The 22,861-nt window shown below is 43.1% G+C and overlaps 1 protein-coding gene across 11 annotated transcripts in view; it reads left to right on the plus strand.

The window, feature by feature from the left end:
* LOC110516613 (trinucleotide repeat-containing gene 18 protein) overlaps positions 1 to 22,861 on the plus strand; it is a 113,964-nt gene that overhangs the window by 58,053 nt on the left and 33,050 nt on the right. For 10 of the 11 annotated variants that reach the window (XM_036972251.1, XM_036972257.1, XM_036972249.1 and 7 more), the window contains 7 exons: positions 6,165 to 7,304; positions 7,866 to 8,014; positions 9,218 to 9,354; positions 9,555 to 9,674; positions 12,930 to 13,083; positions 13,683 to 13,914; positions 21,074 to 21,268. In XM_036972251.1, the coding sequence (XP_036828146.1) occupies positions 6,165 to 7,304; positions 7,866 to 8,014; positions 9,218 to 9,354; positions 9,555 to 9,674; positions 12,930 to 13,083; positions 13,683 to 13,914; positions 21,074 to 21,268 (2,127 nt within the window). The remainder of the gene's footprint in view (positions 1 to 6,164; positions 7,305 to 7,865; positions 8,015 to 9,217; positions 9,355 to 9,554; positions 9,675 to 12,929; positions 13,084 to 13,682; positions 13,915 to 21,073; positions 21,269 to 22,861) is intronic. The other variant, XM_036972253.1, reaches the window with a different exon arrangement.

Here is a 22,861-nt window from a genome sequence, read left to right on the forward strand (position 1 = left end):
ATTCTATTGTTATATTCTATTCTGTTACATTCTATTGTTATGTTCTATTCTGTTCTATTCTATTATGTTCTATTCTGTTATATTCTATTGTTATGTTATATTCTGTTACATTGTATTGTTATATTCTGTTACATTCTATTCTGTTATATTCTATTGTTATATTCTATTCTGTTACATTCTATTGTTATGTTCTATTGTTATATTCTATTCTGTTACATTCTATTCTGTTACATTGTATTGTTATGTTCTATTCTGTTACATTCTATTGTTATGTTCTATTCTGTTACATTCTATTCTGTTACATTGTATTGTTACGTTCTATTCTGTTCTATTCTGTTACATTCTATTGTTACGTTCTATTCTGTTATATTCTATTGTTATGTTCTATTCTGTTATATTCTGTTACATTCTATTGTTATGTTACATTATATTCTGTTACATTCTATTCTGTTACATTCTATTATGTTCTATTGTTATATTCTATTCTGTTACATTGTATTGTTATGTTATATTCTGTTACATTGTATTGTTATGTTCTATTCTGTTACATTGTATTGTTATGTTATATTCTGTTACATTCTATTGTTATGTTATATTCTGTTCTATTCTGTTACATTCTATTGTTATGTTCTATTCTGTTACATTCTATTCTGTTATATTGTATTGTTATATTCTATTCTGTTACATTGTATTGTTATGTTATATTCTGTTACATTCTATTGTTATGTTCTATTCTGTTACATTCTATTCTGTTACATTGTATTGTTATGTTATATTCTGTTACATTGTATTGTTATGTTCTATTCTGTTACATTGTATTGTTATGTTATATTCTGTTACATTCTATTGTTATGTTATATTCTGTTCTATTCTGTTACATTCTATTGTTATGTTCTATTCTGTTACATTCTATTCTGTTATATTGTATTGTTATATTCTATTCTGTTACATTGTATTGTTATGTTATATTCTGTTACATTCTATTGTTATGTTATATTCTGTTACATTGTATTGTTATGTTCTATTCTGTTACATTGTATTGTTATGTTATATTCTGTTACATTCTATTGTTATGTTATATTCTGTTCTATTCTGTTACATTCTATTGTTATGTTCTATTCTGTTACATTCTATTCTGTTATATTGTATTGTTATGTTATATTCTGTTACATTCTATTCTGTTATATTCTATTGTTATGTTTTATTGTTATATTCTGTTACATTCTATTCTGTTATATTCTATTGTTATGTTTTATTGTTATATTCTGTTACATTCTATTGTTCTGTTATATTCTGTTATATTGTATTGTTATGTTCTATTATGTTATATTCTATTGTTATGTTCTATTCTGTTACATTGTATTGTTATGTTCTATTCTGTTATATTGTATTGTTATGTTATATTCTGTTACATTCTATTGTTATGTTATATTCTGTTACATAATATTGTTATGTTATATTCTGTTACATTATATTGTTATGTTCTATTATGTTATATTCTATTGTTATGTTCTATTCTGTTACATTCTATTGTTATGTTCTATTCTGTTACATTCTATTCTGTTACATTGTATTGTTATGTTCTATTCTGTTACATTCTATTGTTATGTTCTATTCTGTTACATTCTATTGTTATGTTCTATTCTGTTACATTCTATTCTGTTACATTGTATTGTTATGTTCTATTCTGTTCTATTCTGTTACATTCTATTGTTATGTTCTATTCTGTTATATTCTATTCTGTTACATTCTATTGTTATGTTCTATTCTGTTACATTCTATTCTGTTACATTCTATTGTTATGTTCTATTCTGTTACATTCTATTCTGTTACATTGTATTGTTATGTTATATTCTGTTACATTCTATTGTTATGTTCTATTCTGTTATATTCTATTGTTATGTTCTATTATGTTATATTCTGTTACATTCTATTGTTATGTTACATTCTATTGTTATGTTATATTCTATTGTTATGTTCTATTCTGTTACATTCTATTGTTATGTTACATTCTATTGTTATGTTATATTCTATTGTTATGTTCTATTCTGTTACATTCTATTGTTATGTTACATTCTATTGTTATGTTATATTATGTTCTGTTATGTTACATTCTATTGTTATGTTACATTCTATTGTTATGTTATATTCTATTGTTATGTTCTATTCTGTTACATTCTATTGTTATGTTACATTCTATTGTTATGTTATATTCTATTGTTATGTTCTATTCTGTTACAATCTATTGTTATGTTATATTCTATTGTTATGTTCTATTCTGTTACATTCTATTGTTATGTTATATTCTATTGTTATGTTCTATTCTGTTACATTCTATTGTTATGTTACATTCTATTGTTATGTTATATTCTTGTTATGTTCTATTATGTTCTATTCTGTTACATTCTATTGTTATGTTACATTCTATTGTTATGTTATATTCTATTGTTATGTTCTATTCTGTTACATTCTATTGTTATGTTACATTCTATTGTTATGTTCTATTCTGTTACATTCTATTGTTATGTTACATTCTATTGTTATGTTATATTCTATTGTTATGTTCTATTCTGTTACATTCTATTGTTATGTTACATTCTATTGTTATGTTCTATTATGTTCTATTCTGTTACATTCTATTGTTATGTTACATTCTATTGTTATGTTACATTCTATTGTTATGTTATATTCTATTGTTATGTTCTATTCTGTTACATTCTATTGTTATGTTACATTCTATTGTTATGTTATATTATGTTCTGTTATGTTACATTCTATTGTTATGTTCTATTCTGTTACATTCTATTGTTATGTTATATTCTATTGTTATGTTCTATTCTGTTACATTCTATTGTTATGTTACATTCTATTGTTATGTTATATTCTATTGTTATGTTCTATTCTGTTACATTCTATTGTTATGTTATATTCTATTGTTATGTTCTATTCTGTTACATTCTATTGTTATGTTATATTCTATTGTTATGTTCTATTCTGTTACATTCTATTGTTATGTTACATTCTATTGTTATGTTATATTCTATTGTTATGTTCTATTCTGTTACATTCTATTGTTATGTTACATTCTATTGTTATGTTCTATTATGTTCTATTCTGTTACATTCTATTGTTATGTTACATTCTATTGTTATGTTACATTCTATTGTTATGTTATATTCTATTGTTATGTTCTATTCTGTTACATTCTATTGTTATGTTACATTCTATTGTTATGTTATATTCTATTGTTATGTTCTATTCTGTTACAATCTATTGTTATGTTATATTCTATTGTTATGTTCTATTCTGTTACATTCTATTGTTATGTTATATTCTATTGTTATGTTCTATTCTGTTACATTCTATTGTTATGTTACATTCTATTGTTATGTTATATTCTATTGTTATGTTCTATTCTGTTACATTCTATTGTTATGTTATATTCTATTGTTATGTTCTATTCTATTACATTCTATTGTTATGTTATATTCTATTGTTATGTTCTATTCTGTTACATTCTATTGTTAAGTTATATTCTATTACATTCTATTGTTATGTTATATTCTATTGTTATGTTCTATTCTGTTACATTCTATTGTTATGTTATATTCTATTGTTATGTTCTATTCTGTTATATTCTATTCCGTTACATTCTGTTCTGGTATTCTATTGAATTATATTCTATTCTGTTACATTCTATTCTGTTACATTTTATTCTGCTACATTCTATTCCGTTACATTCTGTTCTGGTATTCTATTGAATTATATTCTATTCTGTTACATTCTATTGTTGTATTCTATTGTTGTATTCTATTTTTACATTCTCTTATGTTATTCTATTGTATTACATTCTATTCTGTTACATTCTATTCTGTTATTCTATTGTATTCTATTTTATTCAGTTATTCTATTGTTGTATTATATTCTATTCTGTTATTATATATTGTTGTAATCTATTCTACTATTGTAATTATATTGTTCTGTTGAATTCTATTCTCTTATTCTATAGTTGTTCTGTTGAATTCTATTCTCTTATTCTCTAATTGAATTCTATTCTCATTGAATTCTATTCTCTTATTCTCTAATTGAATTCTATTATTGTATTCTCTAATTGAATTATATTCTCTTCTCTTGTTGAATTCTATTCTCTTATTCTCTAATTTAATTCTATTCTCTTATTCTCTTGTTGAATTATATTGTTGAATTCTATTCTCTTGTTGAATTCTAGTCTCTTCTATTCTGTTAAATTCTGTTTTGTTGTCTCTATATAACCGGTCTCTCTATATGACCGGTCTCTCTATATGACCGGTCTCTCTAGATAACCGGTCTCTCTATATGACCGGTCTCTCTATATGACCGGTCTCTCTATATAACCGGTCTCTCTATATAACCGGTCTCTCCATATGACCGGTCTCTCTATATGACCGGTCTTTCCATATGACCGGTCTCTCTATATGACCGGTCTCTCTATATAACCGGTCTCTCTATATGACCGGTCTCTCTATATGACCGGTCTCTCTATATAACCGGTCTCTCCATATGACCGGTCTCTCCATATGACCGGTCTCTCCATATGACCGGTCTCTCTATATGACCGGTCTCTCTATATGACCGGTCTCTCTATATGACCGGTCTCTCTATATGACCGGTCTCTCTATATGACCGGTCTCTCTATATGACCGGTCTCTCTATATGACCGGTCTCTCTATATGACCGGTCTCTCTATATGACCGGTCTCTCTATATGACCGGTCTCTCTATATAACCGGTCTCTCTATATGACCGGTCTCTCTAGATAACCAGTCTCTCTATATAACCAGTCTCTCTATATGACCGGTCTCTCTATATGACCGGTCTCTCTAGATAACCGGTCTCTCTATATAACCAGTCTCTCTATATAACCAGTCTCTCTATATAACCAGTCTCTCTATATAACCAGTCTCTCTATATGACCGGTCTCTCTATATGACCGGTCTCTCTAGGTCTCTCTATATGACAGGTCTCTCTATATGACCGGTCTCTCTATATAACCAGTCTCTCTATATAACCAGTCTCTCTATATGACCGGTCTCTCTATATAACCAGTCTCTCTATATAACCAGTCTCTCTATATGACCGGTCTCTCTATATGACCGGTCTCTCTATATAACCAGTCTCTCTAGATGACCGGTCTCTCTAGATAACCAGTCTCTCTATATAACCAGTCTCTCTATATAACCAGTCTCTCTATATAACCAGTCTCTCTATATAACCGGTCTCTCTATATGACCGGTCTCTCTATATAACCAGTCTCTCTATATAACCAGTCTCTCTATATGACCGGTCTCTCTATATGACCGGTCTCTCTATATGACCGGTCTCTCTATATAACCAGTCTCTCTATATAACCAGTCTCTCTATATGACCGGTCTCTCTATATGACCGGTCTCTCTAGATAACCAGTCTCTCTAGATAACCAGTCTCTCTATATGACCGGTCTCTCTATATAACCAGTCTCTCTATATGACCGGTCTCTCTATATGACCGGTCTCTCTATATGACCGGTCTCTCTATATGACCGGTCTCTCTATATGACCAGTCTCTCTATATGACCGGTCTCTCTATATAACCAGTCTCTCTATATGACCGGTCTCTCTAGATAACCAGTCTCTCTAGATAACCAGTCTCTCTATATGACCGGTCTCTCTATATAACCAGTCTCTCTATATGACCGGTCTCTCTATATGACCGGTCTCTCTATATGACCGGTCTCTCTATATAACCAGTCTCTCTATATGACCGGTCTCTCTATATGACCGGTCTCTCTATATGACCGGTCTCTCTATATGACCGGTCTCTCTATATGACCGGTCTCTCTATATGACCAGTCTCTCTATATGACCGGTCTCTCTATATAACCAGTCTCTCTATATGACCGGTCTCTCTATATGACCAGTCTCTCTATATAACCGGTCTCTCTATATGACCGGTCTCTCCATATGACCGGTCTCTCTAGATAACCAGTCTCTCTATATAACCGGTCTCTCTATATGACCGGTCTCTCTATATGACCGGTCTCTCTATATAACCGGTCTCTCCATATGACCGGTCTCTCTAGATACACCACTGCTTGATGAGAGGGATCATGTGTGTTATTTACCTGTCCCTGTGTTTGTGTGTGGACAGATATCACCCCTGGTTACCGTTACCAGTCCATCACCGCACCGTTCAGCGCCCTATTCCCCCCCCGCCCCCTCCCCCAACCAGCAGGGGGTAACAAACACCCCTCGGTCTCCTCCCTGCCGCCTCTTCTCCGGGCCACAGCTCCAGACGCCAAGCCTCGGGGCCTGGAACTCCGGCCAGACCAGGGGACCACGCTGAAGCATGACCCCGACCAGGAGCCACCCCAGCTGGGCATGAGTCCTGCTGCCCTGGACCCTCAGCTCCGGACCTCCCGCCCTCCAACCCTCAGCCAAATAGAGAGAGACGGAGAGTCAAGCCTCAAACACACACATCTCACCCACACACACACACAATTACACACACATCCCAGCCTTACACACCCACACAAACACACCAGCCTCCACTCAGCCCCCCAGCCCTGTCCTCCTCTACCCCCCACACAGCCACACAAACACACCAGCGTTAGCCTCCCCTCAACCCCCCAGCCCTGTCCTCCTCTACCATCCACACAGCCACACAAACACACCAGCGTTAGCCTCCCCTCGGCCCCCCAGCCCTGTCCTCCTCTACCATCCACACAGCCACACAAACACACCAGTGTTAGCCTTCCCGCAGCCCCCAAGCCCTGTCCTCCTCTACCATCCACACAGCCACAAGAACAACAGACCGAGGAGGAAGAGGAGGAGGCAGGAGCGGTCAAGATGGAGGTGTTGACCTACGGCTGCCGAGGAGCCTATCAGCTTCCACCGTCCGTCCCGAAGGTGGAGACTAAACCAGAGGTCACAGAGAAGTCGAGCCCCGCCCATTACCCATCATGCACCACGGCAAGCTCCGAGCGACCGGCCTTTAGACCCAGCCCCGACACACACGCATCCGCTCCCCCCCCCTCTCCCTGCCCTCCCTCTCCCTCCCCTCTAAACATCGTCCCTGATGACCCCATGGCTGGTATGATGACGCTGTTGGCTGCTAGTCAGATGCCCCAGGCTGCCCCCCCTGCCCTACCCACCCTGCCCCAGACAGAGGCCTCCTCACTGGGGAGAGACGTGTCCAGTCCTGGGTGTCTGGAGGTCTGGGCTCTGGAGGGGATGACTCTACTCAGCGACATGGCCTCACTAGAGATGGATAGGATACAGCTGGAGCAGGGTGAGGAGGAGGGAGGGAGGAGGAGGAGGAGGAGGTGGGGCGAGAGGAGAGGGGGGGAGGAGAGGAAGGAGGGAGGGAGGGGGAAGGAGGAGAAGGAGGGGGGAGAAGGAGAAGAGAGGGGGTGAACGGTTTGAATGTGACTAATTCAAAAAGTTCCTACACTGAATCTAATGCTGTGTCTGTTTCTCTCTGTGTTTGTCTGTTTCTCTCTGTGTGTGTCTGTTTCTCTCTGTGTGTGTGTCTGTTTCTCTGTGTGTGTGTGTGTGTGTGTGTGTGTTTCTCTCTGTGTGTGTGTCTGTTTCTCTCTGTGTGTGTGTGTCTGTTTCTCTGTGTGTGTGTGTGTCTGTTTCTCTGTGTGTGTGTGTGTCTGTTTCTCTCTGTGTGTGTGTCTGTCTGTTTCTCTGTGTGTGTGTGTGTCTGTTTCTCTCTGTGTTTGTCTGTCTGTTTCTCTGTGTGTGTGTGTGTGTCTGTTTCTCTCTGTGTTTGTCTGTCTGTTTCTCTGTGTGTGTGTATGTTTCTCTCTGTGTGTGTCTGTTTCTCTGTGTGTGTGTGTGTGTGTAGGTGAGGTGTTGTGTGGTCTTGACAGCCTGTTAGAGGCAGGTAGAAAGGTGTTGCTGGAGGCCATTGAGAGCCAGTCTCACATCGACCTCCCCAGACAACTACACCCCAGCAAGACCTACAGCTGGAGGATGAGGACAGACCCACAGGAGGTACCAGACTGTAGACCTGGGGGGATGAGGACAGACCCACAGGAGGTACCACACTGTAGACCTGGGGGGATGAGGACAGACCCACAGGAGGTACCACACTGTAGACCTGGGGGGATGAGGACAGACCCACAGGAGGTACCACACTGTAGACCTGGGGGGATGAGGACAGACCCACAGGAGGTACCAGACTGTAGACCTGGGGGGATGAGGACAGACCCACAGGAGGTACCAGACTGTAGACCTGGGGGGATGAGGACAGACCCACAGGAGGTACCAGACTGTAGACCTGGGGGGATGAGGACAGACCCACAGGAGGTACCAGACTGTAGACCTGGGGGGATGAGGACAGACCCACAGGAGGTACCAGACTGTAGACCTGGGGGGATGAGGACAGACCCACAGGAGGTACCAGACTGTAGACCTGGGGGGATGAGGACAGACCCACAGGAGGTACCAGACTGTAGACCTGGGGGGATGAGGACAGACCCACAGGAGGTACCAGACTGTAGACCTGGGGGGATGAGGACAGACCTACAGGAGATACCAGACTGTAGACCTGTGGGGATGAGGACAGACCCACAGGAGGTACCAGACTGTAGACCTGGGGGGATGAGGACAGACCCACAGGAGGTACCAGACTGTAGACCTGGGGGGATGAGGACAGACCCACAGGAGGTACCAGACTGTAGACCTGGGGGGATGAGGACAGACCCACAGGAGGTACCAGACTGTAGACCTGGGGGGGATGAGGACAGACCCACAGGAGGTACCAGACTGTAGACCTGGGGGGATGAGGACAGACCTACAGGAGATACCAGACTGTAGACCTGGGGGGATGAGGACAGACCCACAGGAGGTACCAGACTGTAGACCTGGGGGGATGAGGACAGACCCACAGTAGGTACCAGACTGTAGACCTGGGGGGATGAGGACAGACCCACATGAGGTACCAGACTGTAGACCTGGGGGGATGAGGACAGACCCACAGGAGGTACCAGACTGTAGACCTGGGGGGGATGAGGACAGACCCACAGGAGGTACCAGACTGTAGACCTGGGGGGATGAGGACAGACCTACAGGAGATACCAGACTGTAGACCTGGGGGGGATGAGGACAGACCCACAGGAGGTACCAGACTGTAGACCTGGGGGGATGAGGACAGACCCACAGGAGGTAACACACTGTGTGTGTGTGTGTGTCCAGCAGCTCTTCAGTAAGCTGTGTGTGGAGGTGTGTGATGGAGGGGAGTCTCAGCATCGGATGAGATTAGCGGAGCTACAGAGGCAGTACAAGGACAAACAGAGACAACTGGACCGGCTGCAGAGACGCTCTGACACCCAGTGAGTAAGACAGACAGACAGACAGACAGACAGACCTAGACAAGCTGCAGAGACGCTCTGACACCCAGTGAGTAAGACAGACAGACAGACAGACAGACAGAACTAGACAAGCTGCAGAGACGCTCTGACACTCAGTGAGTAACACACACAGAGAGACAGACTGGCAGGTCCTCTCTAATCACTGTTCTCTTCCTGTTCAGAGAGGTTCAGCAGCAGCAGGAGGAGGAGAGGCGGAGTCTAACCAGACGTGGGCGGGGCCGACCTAGGAAGAGGAAACGTGTAGCGACGCCCCCTGGCAAGATGGAGTCCCGGACAGGGAAGTAAGTGGAACGACTGCTGTTATGAGCCTCCAGAGTGTTTTCACAAACCTTTGGCTTTTGTTGTGTCACAACCTGAATTTCACATGGATTAAAGTTGAAATGGTTGGAGTTGCTTACCAAGAAGACAGGGAATGTTTTGTACAATCCAGGTGTGTTAAGCACTTAAGAGAATTACTATTATTATTACAATTATAATTATTACCCAGAAAGACTCTCAGCTGTAAAATCCAAAGGTGATTCTAACAGCTATTGACTCGGGTGTGAATACTTATGTAAAATGAGATACTGATACTGTGTTTCTCTGTGTTTATAGCTGTCATTGAGACTGAATGAGGACAGGCTGATACTGTGTTTCTCTGTGTTTATAGCTGTCATTGAGACTGAATGAGGACAGGCTGATACTGTGTTTCTCTGTGTGTTTATAGCTGTCATTGAGACTGAGGACAGGCTGATACTGTGTTTATAGCTGTCATTGAGACTGAATGAGGACAGGCTGATACTGTGTTTATAGCTGTCATTGAGACTGAATGAGGACAGGCTGATACTGTGTTTCTCTGTGTTTTTATAGCTGTCATTGAGACTGAATGAGGACAGGCTGATATTGTGTTTATAGCTGTCATTGAGACTGAATGAGGACAGGCTGATATTGTGTTTATAGCTGTCATTGAGACTGATTGAGGACAGGCTGATACTGTGTTTCTCTGTGTGTTTATAGCTGTCATTGAGACTGAATGAGGACAGGCTGATACTGTGTTTATAGCTGTCATTGAGACTGAATGAGGACAGGCTGATACTGTGTTTATAGCTGTCATTGAGACTGAATGAGGACAGGCTGATACTGTGTTTATAGCTGTCATTGAGACTGAGGACAGGCTGATACTGTGTTTATAGCTGTCATTGAGACTGAATGAGGACAGGCTGATACTGTGTTTATAGCTGTCATTGAGACTGAATGAGGAGAGGCTGATACTGTGTTTATAGCTGTCATTGAGACTGAATGAGGAGAGGCTGATACTGTGTTTATAGCTGTCATTGAGACTGAATGAGGAGAGGCTGATACTGTGTTTCTCTGTGTGTTTATAGCTGTCATTGAGACTGAATGAGGAGAGGCTGATACTGTGTTTCTCTGTGTGTTTATAGCTGTCATTGAGACTGAATGAGGACAGGCTGATACTGTGTTTATAGCTGTCATTGAGACTGAATGAGGAGAGGCTGATACTGTGTTTCTCTGTGTGTTTATAGCTGTCATTGAGACTGAATGAGGACAGGCTGATATTGTGTTTATAGCTGTCATTGAGACTGATTGAGGACAGGCTGATACTGTGTTTCTCTGTGTGTTTATAGCTGTCATTGAGACTGAATGAGGACAGGCTGATACTGTGTTTATAGCTGTCATTGAGACTGAATGAGGACAGGCTGATACTGTGTTTATGGCTGTCATTGAGACTGAATGAGGACAGGCTGATACTGTGTTTATAGCTGTCATTGAGACTGAATGAGGACAGGCTGATATTGTGTTTATAGCTGTCATTGAGACTGAATGAGGACAGGCTGATATTGTGTTTATAGCTGTCATTGAGACTGAATGAGGACAGGCTGATACTGTGTTTATAGCTGTCATTGAGACTGAATGAGGACAGGCTGATACTGTGTTTATAGCTGTCATTGAGACTGAATGAGGACAGGCTGATACTGTGTTTATAGCTGTCATTGAGACTGAGGACAGGCTGATACTGTGTTTATAGCTGTCATTGAGACTGAATGAGGACAGGCTGATACTGTGTTTCTCTGTGTTTTTATAGCTGTCATTGAGACTGAATGAGGACAGGCTGATACTGTGTTTATAGCTGTCATTGAGACTGAATGAGGACAGGCTGATACTGTGTTTATAGCTGTCATTGAGACTGAATGAGGACAGGCTGATACTGTGTTTATAGCTGTCATTGAGACTGAATGAGGACAGGCTGATACTGTGTTTCTCTGTGTGTTTATAGCTGTCATTGAGACTGAGGACAGGCTGATACTGTGTTTATAGCTGTCATTGAGACTGAATGAGGACAGGCTGATACTGTGTTTCTCTGTGTTTTTATAGCTGTCATTGAGACTGAATGAGGACAGGCTGATACTGTGTTTCTCTGTGTTTTTATAGCTGTCATTGAGACTGAATGAGGACAGGCTGATACTGTGTTTATAGCTGTCATTGAGACTGAATGAGGACAGGCTGATACTGTGTTTATAGCTGTCATTGAGACTGAATGAGGACAGGCTGATACTGTGTTTATAGCTGTCATTGAGACTGAATGAGGACAGGCTGATACTGTGTTTCTCTGTGTGTTTATAGCTGTCATTGAGACTGAGGACAGGCTGATACTGTGTTTATAGCTGTCATTGAGACTGAATGAGGACAGGCTGATACTGTGTTTATAGCTGTCATTGAGACTGAATGAGGACAGGCTGATACTGTGTTTCTCTGTGTGTTTATAGCTGTCATTGAGACTGAATGAGGACAGGCTGATACTGTGTTTCTCTGTGTTTATAGCTGTCATTGAGACTGAATGAGGACAGGCTGATACTGTGTTTCTCTGTGTGTTTATAGCTGTCATTGAGACTGAATGAGGACAGGCTGATACTGTGTTTCTCTGTGTGTTTATAGCTGTCATTGAGACTGAGGACAGGCTGATACTGTGTTTCTCTGTGTGTTTATAGCTGTCATTGAGACTGAGGACAGGCTGATACTGTGTTTATAGCTGTCATTGAGACTGAATGAGGACAGGCTGATACTGTGTTTATAGCTGTCATTGAGACTGAATGAGGACAGGCTGATACTGTGTTTCTCTGTGTGTTTATAGCTGTCATTGAGACTGAATGAGGACAGGCTGATACTGTGTTTATAGCTGTCATTGAGACTGAATGAGGACAGCCTGATACTGTGTTTATAGCTGTCATTGAGACTGAGGACAGGCTGATACTGTGTTTCTCTGTGTGTTTATAGCTGTCATTGAGACTGAGGACAGGCTGATACTGTGTTAATAGCTGTCATTGAGACTGAATGAGGACAGGCTGATACTGTTTCATTCACTGAGCGTTCTTCATGAGGAGGACTGGACTTGTAAATGAGTTTTAACAGTGTTTTCCTAACGTGTGTGTGTGTCAGGCCGGGCAGGACAGTGGTACTCTGAGGTGGGGGATGCTACTGTATTTCTCTGTGTTTATATATATATATATAACGTGTGTGTGTGTGTGTGTGTGTGTCAGGCCGGGCAGGACAGTGCGGTACTCTGAGGTGGGGGATGGAGGGAGGAAGAGGTTCCACTGTTCCAGAGGGGAGGATGATGAGATGCAGGGAGGAAGAGGAGGAGAGAAGAGGAGTTGGCAGGACCAGGAGCCGTCCACTAGTCACTCTCTGGAGGTACTGTGTGTGTGTGTTCTCTCCACCAGGCATTTAAGGCTCGGTGTGTGTGTAATGGTGTGTGTGTTTGTAATGGTGTGTGTGTTTGTAATGGTGTGTGTGTATTTGTAATGGTGTGTGTGTATTTGTAATGGTGTGTGTGTGTTTGTAATGGTGTGTGTGTTTGTAATGGTGTGTGTATTTGTAATGGTGTGTGTGTGTTTGTAATGGTGTGTGTGTGTTTGTAATGGTGTGTGTGTGTTTGTAATGGTGTGTGTGTTTGTAATGGTGTGTGTGTTTGTAATGGTGTGTGTGTGTTTGTAATGGTGTGTGTGTTTGTAATGGTGTGTGTGTGTTTGTAATGGTGTGTGTGTGTTTGTAATGGTGTGTGTGTGTTTGTAATGGTGTGTGTGTGTTTGTAATGGTGTGTGTGTGTTTGTAATGGTGTGTGTGTTTGTAATGGTGTGTTTGTGTTTGTAATGGTGTGTTTGTGTTTGTAATGGTATGTGTGTGTGTGTGTGTAATTGTGTGTGTGTGTAATGGTGGGTGTGTGTAATGGTGTGTGGGTGTGTGTGTAATGGTGTGTGTAATGGTGTGCGTGTGTGTGTGTTCTCCACCAGGTCTTTAAGGCTCGTCATGGCGGTCTGTGTGACCATGAGCAGCTAGCCTGTGACCTGGACAGAGCTCTCTCCCTGTCCGTACTCAGTACCAGCCGCCGGACGCCCTCTGACCCCGGCGGGAGGGATGGAGGGGTGATCCCCTCGTCTGGAGGGAAACAGAAGGTTAGAGGTCAGAGGAAGACGGTTTCTCCTCCTCTTCCTCACTCCTCTCAACGCTCCAGCTACGACTACAGTGAGTTACACTTTGTTAGTACTGTGTGTGTGTCGGTGTGTCCTAACCTTGTACAGACTGAGGAGATATGTGTGTTATTGTGGGGTGTGTGTTATTGTGGGGTGTGTGTTATTGTGGGGTGTGTGTTATTGTGGGGTGTGTGTTATTGTGGTGTGTTAGTACTGTGTGTGTGTTATTGTGGGGTGTGTGTTATTGTGGGGTGTGTGTTATTGTGGGGTGTGTGCGTTATTGTGGGGTGTGTGTGTTATTGTGGGGTGTGTGTTATTGTGGGGTGTGTGTGTTATTGTGGGGTGTGTGTGTTATTGTGGGGTGTGTGTTATTGTGGGGTGTGTGTTATTGTGGTGTGTGTGTTATTGTGGGGTGTGTGTTATTGTGGTGTGTGTGTGTTATTGTAAGCTTCATGAAATGGGTTTCCATGGCTGAGCAGCCGCACACAAGCCTAAGATCACCATGCTCAATGTCAGGCGTGGGCTGGAGTGGTGTCAACCAGGCGTGGGCTGGAGTGGTGTAGACCAAGCGTGGGCTGGAGTGGTGTATACCAGGCGTGGGCTGGAGTGGTGTAGACCAAGCGTGGGCTGGAGTGGTGTAGACCAGGCGTGGGCTGGAGTGGTGTAGACCAAGCGTGGGCTGGAGTGGTGTAAACCAGGCGTGGGCTGGAGTGGTGTAGACCAAGCGTGGGCTGGAGTGGTGTAGACCAAGCGTGGGCTGGAGTGGTGTAGACCAGGCGTCGGCTGGAGTGGTGTAGACCAAGCGTGGGCTGGAGTGGTGTAGACCAAGCGTGGGCTGGAGTGGTGTAAACCAGGCGTGGGCTGGAGTGGTGTATACCAAGCGTCGGCTGGAGTGGTGTAAACCAGGCGTGGGCTGGAGTGGTGTAAACCAGGCGTGGGCTGGAGTGGTGTCGGCTGGAGTGGTGTATAGCTCGCTGCCATTGGACTCTGGAGCAGTGGAAACGCATTCTCTGGAGTGATGAATCACGCTTCACCATCTGGCAGTCCGACGGACGAATCTGGGTTTGGCGGATGCCAGGAGAACGCTACCTGCCCCAATGCATAGTGCCAACTGTAAAGTTTGGTGGAGGAGGAATAATGGTCTGTTTTTCATGGTTCGGGCCCCTTAGTTCCAGTGAAGGGAAATCTTAACGGAAGGCCCTTTCCTGTTTCAGCATGACAATTCCCCCGCTCACAAAGTGAGGTCCATAAAGAAATAGTTTGTCGATCGGTGTGGAAGAACTTGACTGGCCTGCACAGAGCCCTGACCTCAACCCCATCGAACACCTTTGTGATGAATTGAAAAAATGACTCAAAGGGGGACCAACTCCATATTAATGATTTATGAATGAGATGTTGGACCAGCAGGTGTCCACATCCTGTTGGTTGTGTCGTGTAGGACAGTAGAGTCCGTGCCAATATTATACTTTCTTAAGGAAATGGGTTCTTATTGTACTATGCCTGTGATATGTGGTTGTCCCACCTAGCCATCACCTAGCCATCCGAATATATTAACTTCCGTTCCGGCGCCGACAGAGATGGCCGCCTCGCTTCGCGTTCCTAGGAAACTATGCAGTGTTATTTCTTACATTAGTACCCCAGGTCATCTTAGGTTTCATTACATACAGTCGAGAAGAACTACTGAATATAAGATCAGCGTCAACTCACCGTCAGTACGACCAAGAATATGTTTTTCGCGACGCGGATCCTGTGTTCTGCCTTACAAACAGGACAACTGAGTGGATTCCATGCAGCGACCCAAAAAAACGACTCCGAAAGAGAGGGAAACGAGGCGGTCTTCTGGTCAGACTCCGGAGACGGGCACATCGTGCACCACTCCCTAGCATTCTTCTTGCCAATGTCCAGTCTCTTGACAACAAGGTTGATGAAATCCGAGCAAGGGTAGCATTCCAGAGGGACATCAGAGACTGTAACGTCCTTTGCTTCACTGAAACATGGCTCACTGGAGAGACTCTATCCGAAGCGGTGCAGCCAACGGGTTTCTCCACGCATCGCGCTGACAGAAACAAACATCTTTCTGGTAAGAAGAGGGGCAGGGGCGTATGCCTCATGACTAACGTGACATGGTGTGATGAAAGAAACATACAGGAACTCAAATCCTTCTGTTCACCTGATTTAGAATTCCTCACAATCAAATGTAGACCGCATTATCTACCAAGAGAATTCTCTTCGATTATAATCACAGCCGTATACACCCCCCCCCAAGCAGACACATCGATGGCTCTGAACAAACTTTATTTAACTCTTTGCAAACTGGAAACGATTTATCCGGAGGCTGCATTCATTGTAGCTGGGGATTTTAACAAGGCTAATCTGAAAACAAGACTCCCTAAATGTTATCAGCATATCGATTGCGCAACCAGGGGTGGAAAGACCTTGGATCATTGTTACTCTAACTTCCGCGACGCATATAAGGCCCTGCCCCGCCCCCCTTTCGGAAAAGCTGACCACGACTTCATTTTGTTGATCCCTGCCTACAGACAGAAACTAAAACAAGAGGCTCCCACGCTGAGGTCTGTCCAACGCTGGTCCGACCAAGCTGACTCCACACTCCAAGACTGCTTCCATCACGTGGACTGGGACATGTTTCGTATTGCGTCAGACAACAACATTGACGAATACGCTGATTCGGTGTGCGAGTTCATTAGAACGTGCGTTGAAGATGTCGTTCCCATAGCAACGATTAAAACATTCCCTAACCAGAAACCGTGGATGGATGGCAGCATTCGTGTGAAACTGAAAGCGCGAACCACTGCTTTTAATCAGGGCAAGGTGTCTGGTAACATGACCGAATACAAACAGTGCAGCTATTCCCTCCGCAAGGCTATCAAACAAGCTAAGCGCCAGTACAGAGACAAAGTAGAATCTCAATTCAACAGCTCAGACACAAGAGGTATGTGGCAGGGTCTACAGTCAATCACGGACTACAGGAAGAAATCCAGCCCAGTCACGGACCAGGATGTCTTGCTCCCAGGCAGACTAAATGACTTTTTTGCCCGCTTTGAGGACAATACAGTGCCACTGACACGGCCTGCTACGAAAACATGCGGTCTCTCCTTCACTGCAGCCGAGGTGAGTAAGACATTTAAACGTGTTAACCCTCGCAAGGCTGCAGGCCCAGACGGCATCCCCAGCCGCGCCCTCAGAGCATGCGCAGACCAGCTGGCCGGTGTGTTTACGGACATATTCAATCAATCCCTATACCAGTCTGCTGTTCCCACATGCTTCAAGAGGGCCACCATTGTTCCTGTTCCCAAGAAAGCTAAGGTAACTGAGCTAAACGACTACCGCCCCGTAGCACTCACATCCGTCATCATGAAGTGCTTTGAGAGACTAGTCAAGGACCATATCACCTCCACCCTACCTGACACCCTAGACCCACTCCAATTAGCTTACCGCCCAAATAGGTCCACAGACGATGCAATCTCAACCACACTGCACACTGCCCTAACCCATCTGGACAAGAGGAATACCTATGTGAGAATGCTGTTCATCGACTACAGCTCGGCATTCAACACCATAGTACCCTCCAAGCTCGTCATCAAGCTCGAGACCCTGGGTCTCGACCCCGCCCTGTGCAACTGGGTACTGGACTTCCTGACGGGCCGCCCCCAGGTGGTGAGGGTAGGCAACAACATCTCCTCCCCGCTGATCCTCAACACTGGTGCCCCACAAGGGTGCGTTCTGAGCCCTCTCCTGTACTCCCTGATCACCCACGACTGCGTGGCCACGCACGCCTCCAACTCAATCATCAAGTTTGCGGACGACACAACAGTGGTAGGCTTGATTACCAACAACGACGAGACGGCCTACAGTGAGGGCCCTCGGAGTGTGGTGTCAGGAAAATAACCTCACACTCAACGTCAACAAAACTAAGGAGATGATTGTGGACTTCAGGAAACAGCAGAGGGAACACCCCCCTATCCACATCGATGGAACAGTAGTGGAGAGGGTAGCAAGTTTTAAGTTCCTCGGCATACACATCACAGACAAACTGAATTGGTCCACTCACACAGACATCATCGTGAAGAAGGCGCAGCAGCGCCTCTTCAACCTCAGGAGGCTGAAGAAATTCGGCTTGTCACCAAAAGCACTCACAAACTTCTACAGATGCACAATCGAGAGCATCCTGGCGGGCTGCATCACCGCCTGGTATGGCAACTGCACCGCCCACAACCGTAAGGCTCTCCAGAGGGTAGTGAGGTCTGCACAACGCATCACCGGGGACAAACTACCTGCCCTCCAGGACACCTACACCACCCGATGTCACAGGAAGGCCATAAAGATCATCAAGGACATCAACCACCCGAGCCACTGCCTGTTCACCCCGCTATCATCCAGAAGGCGAGGTCAGTACAGGTGCATCAAAGCTGGGACCGAGAGACTGAAAAACAGCTTCTATCTCAAGGCCATCAGACTGTTAAACAGCCACCACTAACACTGAGTGGCTGCTGCCAACACACTGACACTGACTCAACCCCAGCCACTTTAATAATGGGAATTGATGGGAAGTGATGTAAATATATCACTAGCCACTTTAAACAATGCTACCTTATATAAATGTTACTTACCCTACATTATTCATCTCATATGCATACGTATATACTGTACTCTATATCATCGACGGTATCCTTATGTAATACATGTATCACTAGCCACTTTAAACTATGCCACTTTGTTTACATACTCATCTCATTTGTACATACTGTACCCGATACCATCTACTGTATCTGCCTATGCTGCTCTGTACCATCACTCATTCATATATCCTTATGTACATATTCTTTATCCCCTTACACTGTGTACAAGACAGTAGTTTTGGAATTGTTAGTTAGATTACTTGTTATTACTGCATTGTCGGAACTAGAAGCACAAGCATTTCGCTACACTCGCATTAACATCTGCTAACCATGTGTATGTGACAAATACAATTTGATTTGATTTGATTTGACTGTAATATGTGGTTGTCCACCTAGCTATCTGAATATACTAACTACTGTAATGTGGTTGTCCCACCTAGCTATCTGAATATACTAACTACTGTGATATGTGGTTGTCCCACCTAGCTATCTGAATATACTAACTACTGTGATATGTGGTTGTTCACCTAGCTATCTGAATATACTAACTACTGTAATGTGGTTGTCCCACCTAGCTATCTGAATATACTAACTACTGTGATATGTGGTTGTTCACCTAGCTATCTGAATATACTAACTACTGTAATGTGGTTGTCTTACCTAGCTACAGTGCCTTGCGAAAGTATTCGGCCCCCTTGAACTTTGCGACCTTTTGCCACAGAAATTGGGCGTGCAAAATTATTCAGCCCCTTTACTTTCAGTGCAGCAAACTCTCTCCAGAAGTTCAGTGAGGATCTCTGAATGATCCAATGTTGACCTAAATGACTAATGATGATAAATACAATCCACCTGTGTGTAATCAAGTCTCCGTATAAATGCACCTGCACTGTGATAGTCTCAGAGGTCTGTTAAAAGCGCAGAGAGCATCATGAAGAACAAGGAACACACCAGGCAGGTCCGAGATACTGTTGTGAAGAAGTTTAAAGCCGGATTTGGATACAAAAAGATTTCCCAAGCTTTAAACATCCCAAGGAGCACTGTGCAAGCGATAATATTGAAATGGAAGGAGTATCAGACCACTGCAAATCTACCAAGACCTGGCCGTCCCTCTAAACTTTCAGCTCATACAAGGAGAAGATTGATCAGAGATGCAGCCAAGAGGCCCATGATCACTCTGGATGAACTGCAGAGATCTACAGCTGAGGTGGGAGACTCTGTCCATAGGACAACAATCAGTCGTATATTGCACAAATCTGGCCTTTATGGAAGAGTGGCAAGAAGAAAGCCATTTCTTAAAGATATCCATAAAAAGTGTCGTTTAAAGTTTGCCACAAGCCACCTGGGAGACACACCAAACATGTGGAAGAAGGTGCTCTGGTCAGATGAAACCAAAATTGAACTTTTTGGCAGCAATGCAAAACGTTATGTTTGGCGTAAAAGCAACACAGCTGAACACACCATCCCCACTGTCAAACATGGTGGTGGCAGCATCATGGTTTGGGCCTGCTTTTCTTCAGCAGGGACAGGGAAGATGGTTAAAATTGATGGGAAGATGGATGGAGCCAAATACAGGACCATTCTGGAAGAAAACCTGATGGAGTCTGCAAAAGACCTGAGACTGGGACGGAGATTTGTCTTCCAACAAGACAATGATCCAAAACATAAAGCAAAATCTACAATGGAATGGTTCAAAAATAAACATATCCAGGTGTTAGAATGGCCAAGTCAAAGTCCAGACCTGAATCCAATCGAGAATCTGTGGAAAGAACTGAAAACTGCTGTTCACAAATGCTCTCCATCCAACCTCACTGAGCTCGAGCTGTTTTGCAAGGAGGAATGGGAAAAAATGTCAGTCTCTCGATGTGCAAAACTGATAGAGACATACCCCAAGCGACTTACAGCTGTAATCGCAGCAAAAGGTGGCGCTACAAATTATTAACTTAAGGGGGCTGAATAATTTTGCGCACCCAATTTTTCAGTTTATGATTTGTTAAAAAAGTTTGAAATATCCAATAAATGTCATTCCACTTCATGATTGTGTCCCACTTGTTGTTGATTCTTCACAAAAAAATACAGTTTTATATCTTTATGTTTGAAGCCTGAAATGTGGCAAAAGGTCGCAAAGTTCAAGGGGGCCGAATACTTTCGCAAGGCACTGTATCTGAATATACTAACTACTGTAATGTGGTTGTCTCACCTAGCTATCTGAATATACTAACTACTGTAATGTGGTTGTCCACCTAGCTATCTGAATATACTAACTACTGTGATATGTGGTTGTCCACCTAGCTATCTGAATATACTAACTACTGTAATATGTGGTTGTCTCACCTAGCTATCTGAATATACTAACTACTGTGATATGTGGTTGTCTGAAGATGAATATACTAAGTCTCTCTGGATAAGAACGTCTGTTAAATGACTAACATGTTAATATAACTGAGTCTCTGGATAAGAACGTCTGTTAAATGACTAACATGTTAATATAACTGAGTCTCTCTGGATAAGAACGTCTGTTAAATGACTAACATGTTAATGTGTTGTGTCCTGACCCTGTGTTCTCTGCACCAGACTCTGACTCTGAAGAGGATGTCCCCCGGGGGGGCTGTCACCCCTTCTCAGGGTTGCGACCCCACACAACCCCGCCCAGGAAGAGACCGTCCCCCTCCTCGTCCAATCAGGCGGCTCGGGAGAGGAAACAGAAGCACTTATCCCTCCTGCTGCAGGAGGCGGGGCTTAGCTCCTCCGACGACTCCTTCGATCAAGGTTACTGACCACACCCCCTGGTTACTAACCACACCCTCTGTGATATTTTCATGAGGGCACAATGTTGCTAAACGTTGAGATAGAGATGTTGTAGGGAATCACATCTCTATTAATAAACGTTGAGATAGAGATGTTGTAGGGAATCACATCTCTATTAATAAACGTTGAGATAGAGATGTTGTAGGGAATCACATCTCTATTAATAAACGTTGAGATAGAGATGTTGTATGGAATCACGTCTCTATTAATAAACGTTGAGATAGAGATGTTGTAGGGAATCACATCTCTATTAATAAACGTTGAGATAGAGATGTTGTAGGGAATCACGTCTCTATTAATAAACGTTGCGATATAGATGTTGAAGGGAATCCTGTCATCTCTATTAATAAAGGTTGAGATAGAGATGTTGTAGGGAATCACGTCATCTATGTTGACATAGAGATGTTGTGGGGAATCACGTCATCTCTGTTGACATAGAGATGTTGTAGGGAATCCTGTCATCTCAAAACTGTAAAATTTGCATCATTCTGAGTGTTTCACCTCACTGACCTCACTTCCTGCGTACTGACCACACACACACAGAGAGAGAGAGAGAGGGCTCTTACAGCTGTGAAATCACTTCCTGCATACTGACCACACAGAGAGAGAGAGAGGGCTCTTACAGCTGTGACATCACTTCCTGCATACTGACCACACAGAGAGAGAGAGAGAGGGCTCTTACAGCTGTGACATCACTTCCTGGCTCTTTTAGAGTCCCATTCCTCTCCCTGCCGCTGCTGCCTCCTGGTTTTAGACTTGATTTTTGTTACGGTCGTCACGGTTACGGTTGTCACGGATGCGGTTGTCACGGTTTCGCCTGGCTTGCTCAGACTGCTGTGGACTTGTTTATACATTGATCATGTGTGGATGTGTGTTTTTAATAAGTTGTGTTTTTTGGTACCGAAGCTTTTTATTAAAGGTGTTTTTTTAAATTGAATTTGGTAAAGAAAGCCAACTCACTGTGGTCCTTGTCTCTCGCTTCGTCTGTCTCTCTCTGTCCGCCTGTCCTGTCTGTCGGCTGCACACACTACTTGCTCTGTCGGACCTGTATCCCTCCTATAGCCCCCAACAGCACAAGGGCACTAGGTTCCTACACTGTAGTGCTTCAATCGGGGTTTTAGTACAGTGGATGAAACACACACACACACACACTCAGACACACACACACACGCTCACACACACACAGACACACACACAGACACACACACACACACTCAGACACACACACACACGCTCACACAGACACACACGCTCACACACTCAGAACTGTTTTCAATGAAGACGGTGAAATATGATTGTGAGGGCTATGGTAAGGGTTGAGGTTTGGGACAAGGATAGGGGTGAAGGAAGGCTTTTTAGATTCATAAAGCTCACACACACACACACACACAGTTCAAACTATCTGATTGGCTTGTTGGGATATTTGCAGAATAGGGCTCCTTCTTCCTGTCTACTAAACCTCCAGATAACTCCGCCCCTTCCTGTCGTTCGCTGCCACCTGCTCATCTTTCACGTGCTCACTCCTGACCCCTCTCCTACCCATGATGCTTTACA

This window comes from Oncorhynchus mykiss, unplaced genomic scaffold (assembly GCF_013265735.2).
Source record: "Oncorhynchus mykiss isolate Arlee unplaced genomic scaffold, USDA_OmykA_1.1 un_scaffold_130, whole genome shotgun sequence".
Lineage (NCBI taxonomy): Eukaryota > Metazoa > Chordata > Actinopteri > Salmoniformes > Salmonidae > Oncorhynchus > Oncorhynchus mykiss.